The 13,747-nt window shown below is 35.6% G+C and overlaps 1 protein-coding gene across 1 annotated transcript in view; it reads right to left on the bottom strand.

The window, feature by feature from the left end:
- Positions 1 to 13,747, bottom strand: part of LOC131428108 (zinc finger protein 395) — a 262,424-nt gene that overhangs the window by 102,632 nt on the left and 146,045 nt on the right. Inside the window, exons 3-4 of the mRNA XM_058591776.1 lie at positions 10,937 to 11,073; positions 10,479 to 10,855 (exon numbers count right to left, since the gene is read on the bottom strand). Of these exons, the coding sequence (XP_058447759.1) occupies positions 10,479 to 10,855; positions 10,937 to 11,073 (514 nt within the window). The remainder of the gene's footprint in view (positions 1 to 10,478; positions 10,856 to 10,936; positions 11,074 to 13,747) is intronic.

Raw genomic sequence — 13,747 nt, 5'->3', positions numbered from 1 at the left:
TAACCGAACTTACAATTTGAAACAATTCACAAATTTTGGAGGTAGCTTTGAGAAAAATACGCACAAAGCAGCCCTAATTTGCATCAAGACATTACTGATGCTGAAGGTGAATGATCAAATGAAACAATATTTGAAATAAATCTCGCTTTCTAACAACAGGGATTATGATATTTTATTTCTGATTTTTTTTGTTTATTTATACCCGGTTTTAACCAGAATGCTGTCTTTCGCCGGGTTATACCTGATTATATTTGCATTTCACTTCAATTTTTTATTCATTCAATGTGCTTTGTACAACTCAGTTATGCTTGGGTTAATATAATGTAGTTCAAAAAGTTCACTTTTTTACTAACAGTTTATGACTACAACTGATGATGCAAATTTAACTTTTCGGACATGGGTAAATCTTGAACAAAATTGAAACCGAAAAAGAACAAAAACTATCGTATAAATTAAAATGGAATTGTTGAGAGGTTTTGGTATTTCAGTTAAAGGTGATCATTTGACTTTGCCGCTTGCACATCTCAATTCTGTTGTCTTTGAATGAAGTTTGATTGTATTGTAACACCAATAATGTATTTATAGCGAAGATAGAAATTCACATTTCAGAACTTCTATGGAAACGCCCATACTTAATTGAACATGTGATTCGAAATAAAGAAACATGTGAATCTAGTAGGCTCAGTGAAATTTTTGCACAAATCAGCTCGTTTGGCGCCAAACGGTTTTATTAATAATCTAGTATTCAAATTTTGTTCTCCAGCGGGCAGCAGCATTGCATAACTCGATACGCGCCAAACAATCATCGGAGATCTAGCATGCATTGAATGGAAAATTTCCAATTCCAAACGAACCAATTTTCTAGTTTTTTTCTACTTTCCCGAAGGATTTTCCTTATGTACTATAGCCTAAAACCTCCGCATAAACATCACCTTTCGAACAAAAAAAAATATCAATTGAAGATCGGCCCACGCATACCAGAGAACATTAGCAACACACACTTTTTTCGCTATTATTTTATATATATATATATATATATATATATATATATATATATATATATATATATATATATATATATATATATATATATATATATATATATATATATATATATATATATATATATATATATATATATATATATATATATATATATATATATATATATATATATATATATATATATATATATATATATAGATTATTTCTGTCAACCAAATAATAGTTGATTCCGAATCAACTTACTTCTGCAAATTTCTCTCTAAGTTTTAAACAAGTGGCCGCCGAGAGGAAGAAGACCCCTCGGGCCCGGACATTTTCAGACCCCTCGGGCCCGGACATTTGGCCGGGAATTCGAAGATTTCAAATTGATTTGTATTTTTCATAACAAAAAAAAATATTAAGAGAAAAAGCACTTTTGGCATGTGAATTGTTTTGTTAAGTTATTATATTTATGAAACTTCTTAAGAGAGGAGTAAGAAATAATTTGAATCAAAAAACACGTGTTTTTGTAATTTTTTTACAGAGAAACAGTTGAAGCAAATTTATTCAAACTTTATTTTTCCATTATGAAGCATCATTTCAAGAATATTTGGTTAAGTTCCCGTGTATTGATATTGAAACATAAGACGATGACTGAACATTTCCCAAAATTATGTTCCGCGGTGAACACGATAGTTCGGCGTAGAATTATCTAAAATAAAAATGTTCTTGAATTTACTTAAAATACGAGTTATTTCTTCTCCCTCCGTCGTTCTCAAGTTAACACATGGATCAATAAGTCCCGAGACTAAAGCAGAGATGGCGCTCGTAGTAAACCAGTAACCACGTCTTTCTAGAGTACTAACCTTTGCTTGAAACGGGTCAAAATTTTAAGTCAATCCGACCAGAAACAGCTGAGTTATCGAGGTTGGAGTAAAGTCGTTTTGTAGTTTGTTTAAAAAATGGAAAAAAACCGAGTTTCGTGTTTTGATAAAACATTGTTTTTGAATGGGTAAAAACATCGTGCGAGCGAAACAATGGATTGAAAAATGTTATCCGGACTCTTGTCAATCAAAAGCAACGATTTGTCGGTGGTTCACCGAGTTTAAACGTGGTCGTACCGACACAAATGACGCGGAACGCTCGGGTAGACCTGTGGAAGCCGTTACACCGGAAAATGTGAGTGAAGTGACAAAAATTATAATGAAAGATCGTAAAGTGAAGCTCCGTGAGATTGCTGAGATGACACAGATATCATATGGAAGTGTATTTACTATCCTTCATGAAAAATTGAGCATGAAAAAGGTTTTTTCCAAGTGGGTGCCGCGATTGCTTTCGATGGAACAAAATGCACCCTGCCACAAGTCGATGAAAACAATGGCGAAATTGAACGAATTGGGCTTTGATCTGCTTCCCCACCCCCCATACTCGCCAGATTTAGCCCCCAGTGACTACTGGCTCTTTGCTGATCTTAAAAAAATGCTCCAGGGAAAAAGATTTGGCTCAAATGAGGAGGTCATCGCTGAAACTGAAGCTTATTTTGAAGCGAAAGATAAATGTTTTTATAAACGTGTTTAATATTTTTTCTCAAAAAAGTGAGCAAAAAATATTTTCGGTAACTTACACACGATTGAATTGAAATTTTGACACCATATTTTTGAAATGTTAAACTACAAGAAAATGTTAACAAAAAAGCGATTTTCCGAAACTGTTTATCCTTTTGAAGACTATTGAAATATTGAAAGCTTCTTAAGCTTAGCAAAGACAGAAAATGAAAGAATTTGATGTAGATAAAATGGGTGCAGTTTTATAAAAATCAAAATAATAAATTAACTAAAAAGTCTAAATCGCTGAAAACAATTGATTGATTGAAGATAAATGACTTCTTGTGACAGGAAATCGAAAAGAAAAATATAGTCTATGTTAATGAAAAACAGCTCCTCAATACAAAAACGGTCTGAAAAAACAATACAAAAACCAGAGCACTGAAAAGTTGAAAATCACTGAATAGCTAATGTGTTTTGAGATAGAAAAGACTGGGAAAAGATTAGTATATCCAGTAGGTCAGAGAGGGTGGGAGTTTAAGATTCAAAAAGCAAGAATAAATAAATAAATAGTTCAAGTCTAACAAGTGTTCAAGTGAAAAACAATAAAACAGAAAAAAATATTAAAAATAGGGTAACAAAAAAGTATAAACACGCAAAACAAAATGTGGGACCATAGAAAAGTCCACAACGACGAGAGCGGCTAAATAATTCATAGTAGCAAAAATAACAAAAACACTGGAAAAAAAGACAGACTTATTAAGGGTATCTCACTGTAAAAGGACTGGGAAAAAGCCTTAAATGGTTTGAAAATATAGAGTTGAAAACCAAAAAAAAAAACTGAAAACCTTAACATATCATAAACGATAAAAGCTTTCTAAACAATTAGAACCTTTTTAGGACAGAAAGTTTGCGAAATTAAAGCAAAAACACAGAAAAATTTAAAATAATGAAAAAAGGACTGATAAAAAAATACTTCCCAAGGCAAAAATGTCAGCCGGATAAAAAAGACCGAACGAACCGAAAGATTTGAAATACTAAAGCAAAAAAGTTTTAGATAAAGAAAACTATTGAAAACGATGAAACGAAAGAATGATTTGAGGTTTCTCACTGTGGAAAAAACCAGATAAATAAAAAAAACTTCAAGGTTATTAAAAAGTTAGAATTGAAAATGACAGAATAACTGAAAGTATCCTAAAACTGTAAACGATGAAATCCACTGAACAACTGGTACCTTTTTAGAACAGAAATGTATACGAAATATATAAAAAAACAGATCAGATAGAGCACAGAAAAATGTAAATTGATGATAAAGGTTGAAAAATTAAGGACTGCCCAAGGCAGAAAAGAAGAAAAACACATAAATAAAAAAAACATCAGCCAGAAAAAAAAGACAAGACGAAAACGGGTGGAAGATTCAAAATAGAAAACAAAACAAAAAAAAAAAAATAGCGAAAAAAACTTAAAGGACTTGAAATGCTAAAGCCTTAGGTGATGAAAACTATTGAAAACGATAAAACAAAACAATGATATAAGGTGTCTCATGGTAAAAAAGACCGAGAAATTAAATAAATACCTTAAACGGCTCGAACAAGTTAGATTTCAAAAATCTTAAAAATGACTAAAAAGTTAAAGTTAAAAAAATCGAAAAGGATTAAAAGTAAATGATTAAATCCACCGAAAAATAACGATAAAAATCAAAGCAAAACTAAAAGGCAGACCAAATAAGGCGTAGAAAACCCCAAATTGGTGGGAAAGACTGAAATAATTAAGATTTTCAAAGGCAGAAAAGATAGAAAAAAAACAAACAAAAACTGACGAAACAGATTGAAAATAAACAAAAACAAAATCTGAAAACACTTAAAAGTCCAAAACGATAAAAAAAAACGGCAGGATGATTTAAGTCAGGAAAAAAACAGGACGAAAACGGATGAGTGAACCAAGAAAATAGTGCAAAAGAACTTAATGGGTCTCAAAATGCAAAAGCCAAAAGTACTGAACAATCTTAAGCGATGAAAAATTGCTGAAAACGATAAAACAAAAGGATGATTCAAGGTTTCTCACTGTTGAAAAGGCTGAAAAATTACATAAATTCCTTAATAAGGCTTGTTAAAGTTAGAATTAAAAAAAAAGTAATAAGTAAAAAAGATAAAAAAAACTAAAAGGAATAGAAAGTAATGAATGATCAAATCCACTGAACGATTAGGATAAAAAGTAATGCAAAATAAAAAGACAGACCAAATAGAGCGTAGAAAAACCCAATTCGGTGAGTAAGACTGACAGGTTTATGATTTCCAAAGACAGAAAAAAATCTGACGAAGAAGATCGAAAATAAACAAAACAAGATCTGATAACACTAAAAAGTCCAAAACGACCAAAACAGCCAGGAAAAATGGAAAGACTGGACGAAAATGGCTGAATGATTGTAAGTAGAAAAAAATTATCAAATACAGGGTGATTTTTTAAGAGCTTGAGAACTTTTTTAAACAATAAAACGCATAAAATTTGCAAAATCTCATCGGTTCTTTATTTTAAACGTTAGATTGGTACATGACATTTACTTTTTGAAGATAATTTCATTTAAATGTTGACCGCGGCTGCGTCTTAGGTGGTCCATTCGGAAAATCCGCTTTTTTATCGACAAATTTTGTTCAGCGATGAGGCTCATTTCTGGTTGAATGGCTACGTAAATAAGCAAAATTGCCGCATTTGGAGTGAAGAGCAACCAGAAGCCGTTCAAGAACTGCCCATGCATCCCGAAAAATGCACTGTTTGGTGTGGTTTGTACGCTGGTGGAATCATTGGACCGTATTTTTTCAAAGATGCTGTTGGACGCAACGTTACAGTGAATGGCGATCGCTATCGTTCGATGCTAACAAACTTTTTGTTGCCAAAAATGGAAGAACTGAACTTGGTTGACATGTGGTTTCAACAAGATGGCGCTACATGCCACACAGCTCGCGATTCTATGGCCATTTTGAGGGAAAACTTCGGAGAACAATTCATCTCAAGAAATGGACCGGTAAGTTGGCCACCAAGATCATGCGATTTGACGCCTTTAGACTATTTTTTGTGGGGCTACGTCAAGTCTAAAGTCTACAGAAATAAGCCAGTAACTATTCCAGCTTTGGAAGACAACATTTCCGAAGAAATTCGGGCTATTCCGGCCGAAATGCTCGAAAAAGTTGCCCAAAATTGGACTTTCCGAATGGACCACCTAAGACGCAGCCGCGGTCAACATTTAAATGAAATTATCTTCAAAAAGTAAATGTCATGTACCAATCTAACGTTTAAAATAAAGAACCGATGAGATTTTGCAAATTTTATGCGTTTTATTGTTTAAAAAAGTTCTCAAGCTCTTAAAAAATCACCCGTTATAAAAAAAAAAACAAGATTTATGGGATTCTAATTCCAAGGCCAAAACCACTGAAAAGTCGATGAAAAATACTGCAAATAATAAAATGAAAGAACGATTGAAGGTTACTCACAGTAAAACAAAATGAAAATTAAATAAAAACCTTACAAGAACTGAAAAGTTAAATTTTGTTTTAATGTTGAAAAAACCAAAGGATCAAAAAGTAAAAAGGGTTATAGTTAAAAAAAGCTAAAAGGACTAAAAAGTCATAATGGATTAAATCCACTGAAATTATTAATGACAAACAAACATTAAACAAACTTTATGGCATTGAAATGGTAAGGCCAAAAACACTGAACAGTCGATGAAGAGTACTGAAAACGATAAAACGAAAGAACGATTTAAGGTTTCTCACTGTAGAATAGACTGGACAGTTGAATAAAAGTCTTAAACGGCTTGAAAAAGTTAGAACTGAAAAAGGCATTGAAAAATCATAAACGATGAAATCTACCGAGCGATTGGAATCTTTTTATGATAAAAAGGAATACAAAACAAGAAAAACAGACTAGATAAAGCACAAAACATCTAAATCGACGAACAAAACTATAAGCTTTCAGTTTACTCAGGACAGAAAAATACACAAAGAATGAAAACCTCACGAAAATAAAAATAGGAAAGATGCAAAAACAAAACAAGATCTGGAAACACTAAAAAGTCCAAAATGACCAAAAATAACTGGTTCATTTAGGTCAGAAGACAGGGCGAAAATGGATGAATGATTGAAAGTAGAAAAAACAAGCATATATTAAAAAAACCCTGTAGGATTGAAATACTAAAGGAAAAAGCACTGAAAAGTCAATGAAAACTGAGTTTTTTCCCACTGTAAAAAAGACTGGACACGATTGGGCGCCTTGAAAAAGTTAGAACTGAAAAAGACAAAATAACTGAAAGCGTTAAAAAATCATAATCATGAAAAGATTGGAACCTGTTTAGGATAAAAAAATGTAAATCAAAAAGGAAAGACCTGATAAAGAACAGAGAAGTCTGAATCGATGAAAATAACTAACAAATTTTTAATTTTCAAAAAACAGAATAAAAAGAAAAACTTAATTAGAGATAAACAAAACAAAATTTTAATACTCGAAGAAGTCCAAAATGAACAAAAAAGCTGGATTCTTCGAGTCAGAAGAAAAGAAACGACGAGAAAAAAAATGCTGAGTATTTTAAGATAGGCAGAAAAGGATACAATAAAATAGTGAAACAGAACTTAATGGGTTTGAAATGCTAAAGTTCTGATCATAGTAAAGATATATAACAATAGAAAATTTTATATAATAGGAAAAGTTAAATAAGACAAACAACAAACACTGAATGTGACTGAATGAATTAAGATAGCAATGGATAAAAAAAGTGAGATGCGTTTAAGTAAATTCAGCAGGTTTGAAAAGAAAAATTTCATTAGACAATTCCTATGAGAAAGACGAAATTACTAGATATTTATAAACCTGATAGGATAAACAGAATCGACAAATTTATAGCGATAAAAGCAATGAAAAGATTCTTGGCTAAGAGAATACAGATAAAAGAAAGCTGTATTAGATTGGAAAATGAAAAGAGCCATCAGGAAAACATTGAAAGTGACTGTGACTTAATAGATTCTGGAATAAAAAAACGAGAAGACAAAAACTAAAAAACACACAGTAAGTTTGAAAAAGTTGAATTAACAACAGAAAATTCCTATGAAACGCGGAAACAAAAACTCAAACTTAAAGCTCTGGAAGATTAGAAAAATTAAAAAAGAAAAACAAAAACACTGAGTAACTGAATGAATTAAGGTAGCAATGGATAAAAAATCGAGAAGAAAAAATAAACTAGAAAAAACTCAGTGGGGTTGAAAAACCAAAAACAACAAAAAAATATTGGATAGTTAGAAACCTCATAGGATAGAAAGGATCGAAAAGTCGTAAGCAAAGAAAGCTACTGAGAAAAGAAAAGATTTTTGGCCAAGAGAAGACAGAAAAAATAAGCTAAGGGATGAAAAAGCGTGAAGAAAAAAACTAAAAAAAACTCAGTAGGTTTGAGAAAAAGTTAAACTTCCAATAGACATTTCTTATGAGAAAGACGAAAACAGAAACTCAACGCAGTCGAAAACAACTAAAAATACTGAATAATTGGATACCTCATATGATAGAAATAACTAAAAAGTGATGAAAACTATTGAACGATGAAAGGATTCTTGGCTCAGAGAAGATAGAAAAAAAGAAAGCTCTGTAAGATTACAAAAATCAAAAAAAGATAAAACAAAAACACTGACAGTGGCTGAAAGAATTAAAGGATATTGGGAAAAAATAGCGAGAAGAAAAAACAACTAAAAAAATCTAATGGGTCGGTTTGCAAACGTCAAACTTCCAATAGACAAGACCCTATGAGAAATGCGAAAGCAAAAATTCATCGCACTGAAGAAACCAAAAACAACCAAAATACTGAATAATTAGAAAGGACTGAAAAGCGATGAAAAATGTCGAACAATGGAAGGATTCTCGCGACCCAGAGAAGATAGAAAAAAGAAGGCTCTGTAAGATTGAAAAAGTCAAAAGAGGCAAAATGAAAACACTGCAAGTGACTGAATAAACTAATGGATAAAAAATGGAGAAGAAAAAAGAACTAGAAAAACTTAGCAGGTTTGAAAAAGTTTAACTTCCAATAGACAATTCCCATGAGAAATACGAAAACAAAAGCATCTAAAAATACTGAACAAATAGAAACCTCATAAGATAGAAAGGATCGAAAAGTCGTAAGCAAAGAAAGCTACAGAGCAATTAAAGGAACCTTGACCCAAAGAAGATAGAAAAAAAGAAATAACTAAAAATACTGAATCATTGGAAACCTCATAGGATGAAAAAACTGAAAAGCGATGAAAAGTACCGAACAATGGAAGGATTCTTGACCCAGAGAAGGTAGAAAAAAGGAAAGCTCTGTAAGATTGGAAAAGTTAAACGAGACATAAGATAAACACTGAAAGTGACTGAATGATTTAAGGGAGTAATGGATAAAAAATTGAGAAGGATAAAAGAAAAAAAAACTCAGTAGGTTTGAAAAATTCAAACTTCCAACAGACATTTACTATGAGAAAGGTGAAATCAAAAACTATACGCACTGAAACGCGAAAAGTAACTAAAAATACTGAATAATTAGAAACCTTGTAGGATAAAGAGGACTGTAGAATAAATTCTAGGAAAGGAAATGATAAGAAGAAAACTTAGTTGATCCGATAATATTGGCAGACATATGCAAAAAAAAAGCGCAGGGAAGTCTTCCCAAACATTTGATTTTTCTATTTTAAGTGAATGGCTGTGGAGGGTAAAACGAGAAGCCTATTTCTAACACATATTTTCAGAATCGAATGTAAGTAATTCTATTATAGTTATAAGTTATAATAGTCTGTTTTTTCTCTTGGAATAGATTTAAATAGTTCTGCAAATGACCGCAGCCGAAAAGATGAAAGTGATTTTTTCATTGTCAAACGGTGAAGCCAGAGAGAAAGCGACAAGCGACGCGATGCGAAGCGATGCAAAACTTGACAGATCGACAGGGGTCGCGCAAGCTCAGCAAAAAAACGACATGAATGTCAGAGAGAATTCGAAGCGTTGTTCTGACATACATGTTATTTTTTTGAAGAACTTAAATGAACGGAGCTCTGTTCCGCAACTCCTCGCGATCTGTCAAGTGTCGCTTTCTCTCTGGCTTCACCCAAACTCTACATGGTCTGCCTTCGCGAAAACACGGAAAATTTTCCTCGCCTACTGAGGCACACGCAAAATAAAAAAACAACAACAGAATAGTGCGGAAATTCCCACTGCCAGGCTAAATTGCACGGTGCACCACCTCAGCTCCACTGGCATCATCAGCTGATACACCCCCCCCCCCTTACTGTGAGCACTGCTGCCAGCAGACGCAAAATAAAAAAACAACAACAGAATAGTGCGGAAATTCCCACTGCCAGGCTAAATTGCACGGTGCACCACCTCAGCTCCACTGGCATCATCAGCTGATACCCCCCCCCCCCCCCCCCCCCCGCCCCCCTTACTGTTAGCACTGCTGCCAGCAGACGCTGGTTACGAGTTACGATAATTTTCCACCCGAGCGTAGTTTTCCGCGTACGTTTGTTGAGGCCGTTTCAATTGCAAACCGACAAACGACGAACAGCCTCGAATGTTTCGATTGCAAATGGCGCACACGTGCCTCAGGTTGGACTCTCGTGCCACCAGTAATTCCATTGGTAAAATCGCACGTACCTCCGCGAGTTGCTGGAGGTTGCCGATACCATCCCCACCCCCCCAATTGGATACCACAATGGCAACATCTAAATACTTGCTGGCTGGCAGCTAATTTTCTAAATGAGCCAACTTATCGCGGATTCTTTTTTCGTGTTTCTCCGTAATTAAACATTGCCATTGCCGTTTTACGATTCGGTAGACAAGGTGGCGACACGGTCGGTAATCGAGTCATCTGACTGACAGCACGCGCCAACTTGGACAGGGTTGCCAGTTTGGTGGTGGTTGGTGAGTGCGGGTAAAAAAAATCTCAAAACTCACCCTTCGCTTTCTCTTTAGATCCTCGCCGTAGTCCATGCCGATGCCTTCGTCCGAGTTCGAGAACGACGCCGTTCTCGGCCCACGGATCACGATATCATGGGTAGTGTTGCTGCTGCCGGTGGCCACCACTGCCATCGTACCCGCGTCCGCTCCATTGCCGTTGGTGGTTTCGTTATTGGTGTTGTTATTGTTAGTTCCGGGACTGCTACCGTTACTGTTGATGCCACTGCTGCTGGTGACACTGGCGCTGTTGTTGTGGTTGTTGTTGTTGTTCGGTGGCGTGGAATGTCCATCCTCGCTGAGCGGTGGCGTGGTCGATCCGGTGCTCCACGAGGTGGTACTGCTGCCGGAACTGGAACCCAGTACGGCTTCCCAGCCTGAAGAAGGAAAGTGAGGAAAAAAAAATCACATTCAGAACAAGAACGATCGACGGAACAATCTACAAGTCGCAAACCTACCGGTTACGGACGAGTTCGGTGAGCAGGACAGACTCATAAGTACCAGGGCTGCGTTGCATTCGTCCATCGGGTCGTCGTCGTTAATACTGTAATATTCCCGATCGTCCTGTGAGTATGACGGGCGTCGTTTACGAGATCTGCAAGCAAAAACAAAAACAAAAATGAATATTTCAATATTTGATCAACTGCATCGAATGTGATAGGAAAAATAAGACACTTTCTACTGGCATGCTCTCGTTGCCGGGGCAGTGTTCCAGTTGCATTTGCGAAAAAAAAATAAAACCGCACACAGACGAACGGCAAGTTCATTGCTTTATCGGTCAATCACTTCGGCAGATTTGCGCACTGCATCGACACTGCTCTGCTGGAACAGCAGGAGGAGGCAAATTTCGCTTTTCCTCCGTGTCCACTTTCTTTGTCTCTTGAGGTGTGGAGAGGACACCAGAAAACGAGCGCAAAAAAAACCACCACCGTAGGTGATAACAGTTTGCGATGACCACAGAATCTTGGAAAACAAATTGGTCTGGCCTGGTTTGCAAACAAATCCACATGCACAAACACACACACACACACAGGTCTGAAGTCTTATCGGAAAGAAACTAGGTGCAACCTTGCGTTTTCCTACTGGGTGCTCTCTGCCGCTGCTGCTGCTGCTGCTGCTGCACCCATTCGGCATTGACCGTCGATGGTTGCATTGGCGCACCCGGATTGCACTTTTGTGTTTTGAGTAATCTGCTTTTCGAATGGATTTGTGTTTTCCAGTTCACCTACGTCAACTTGCTGTCACAAGCTAAAACCTACGTCGCCTACTGCAGTGCGTTTGAGTGCACGAGGCGCTCATATTCGAATAGGTTTTCTCAGGTTACTTGGTTTGGAAAATGCAGGAGGAAAAAAAACCCTGCAAAACTGTATGCACTTAAAAGTTTTCGTTTAATGGCTGTCTTATTGAAATTGAAAGTACTTTGTCATTGTATCCGCTAGCTTTCACAAACGAAGGCTTGGTACTACATTCGTTTTGTGGAACCGGACCTGCTCTTTTGGCAGTCGCAGCTGATTCTTAGGCTACGTATTATGATCCTGTTGACACAAAGATTCCTTCGAGGTCAGCACTCGAACTCATAACAACCAGCTTGTAAGACCAGTGCCTGATATTCTAAACTGCGAACCCAGGGCTGGTCGAATTACACTTAATCTTTTTGAAAAAAGCCTAATTTTTATTGGTTGAAATCGAAAACCAAGTGAATGAGTTTTCCGGCTTAGATCATTTTAACTTGCAAAAATTATGTCGTTTTCGTTTTTAAATTGCACTACACCGGTGTAGCGAAAGCTGCACCTAAACCGTTCGTTTTTACCAATTGCACTACACCAGTGCTACACTTTTTCTGCACCGATACCACTGGTGTAGCACTCATCAAAAGTTTGGTGTAGCTCTGTGCAATGGAATCGTTCATTGTAGTCAATGGTTACTGTTTATGTTTTCGTCATTTTTGTTCGTTTATTCATGCCTCAGTGTAGCACTGCACCGGTGTAGTGCAAATTAAAAACGAAAACGCCATTAGTTACCTTGCGATGAATGCCACCGAATTTCGGTATCTGACACGAATGTCCCCGAAGACTGAAAACCGAATGATTTTGCAAATACGTTGAAGGTTTCATACACTTTCAATTGAATTTTTAACGGAAGCGGTACCGCAAAAGAAATAGATCTCAGATGTCTATACCGAGCGTTCGATAGAGAAGAAAATACGATTAATAACAGCGGTGTTAACGATTCGATTCGCGTTTTGAGATTCGAATAAATTTCGTTTCGAATTAAATTTTCTTCGAAACGGTGCAGAATATAGAAAAACCCACCTGACATTGTCTTCGAAATTTAGTTGAGAATATTCAGTGAAATTTTCAGAATGATTCATTGAGTTTAGCGGTCGTGTTGTATTTTTTTCTGACTGAAGAACTGCTGAAAATTGGAACGCTCGGAAATGCATTCCTCTACTTGTTTATCGAATATCTCGGCTTTGAAGGCTTGTATCATAAATCTACCGTGACAAAGTCTAGATAATTTAGTTTAGATGCGATTAGTACATAAAAACATATATGTTATAGCGATAAAATAAAGTCTTGTATTTTTCTGTGAAACAAAGTCAGTTTCAATGCATCCGCCATTTTTTTCGCTTTGGTTTCCTGATAGCATTCTAAAAAAGGAGAGAGAAATAAAATTGGCTCGACAAGGCTGCCAAACACACAGACATTATATCTATGTGAAAGTTGAATATTTTTTCATTGTTCATTGGATTCCATGTAATGCCCAACCCATACGATAGATTTATGTGATAAAACTTCTCATCAAAATAATAAAATGTATGCTGGCTACCCGGTACAGTTTGCTCATATACGAGAGAGTACAAGAGAAATACGATGCGCAAAGGGAATTGAGCGAACCACGTGGCCGATTAAAAACTCAACACGTGACCCTCTGTCCTCAGACCTTAAATGTCATTTTTACCTACGTCTAACAACTCCAACAACACTTTGCTTATGTCTAAAAATGGAAATCAATTTTAAAGTAGTGTCATAAAAGAAGAGCTGAATGAAAAATTTTTAAATGGAAAATAGAATAGAGATATGAATAAAAGCAAGAATAGTAACAAAATCATTCTGCAACTCCGAAATCGGAGACAAATAAAGTATTTGTATGCAATTTTGCCTTTTGACCAGAAGACCTTTCATTTGAAGTTTTTAGATTAACCCACGGTGGGAAGTGAGTGTTCAAAAATGCCACATGCGAACGTGAGAAAACGGATTCGAATGTTG

The sequence above is a fragment of the Malaya genurostris genome, chromosome 2, assembly GCF_030247185.1.
Source record: "Malaya genurostris strain Urasoe2022 chromosome 2, Malgen_1.1, whole genome shotgun sequence".
Taxonomy (NCBI): Eukaryota; Metazoa; Arthropoda; class Insecta; order Diptera; family Culicidae; genus Malaya; species Malaya genurostris.
Note: the sequence above shows the minus strand (reverse complement) of the source record. Positions and strands in the feature narration are given on the sequence as shown.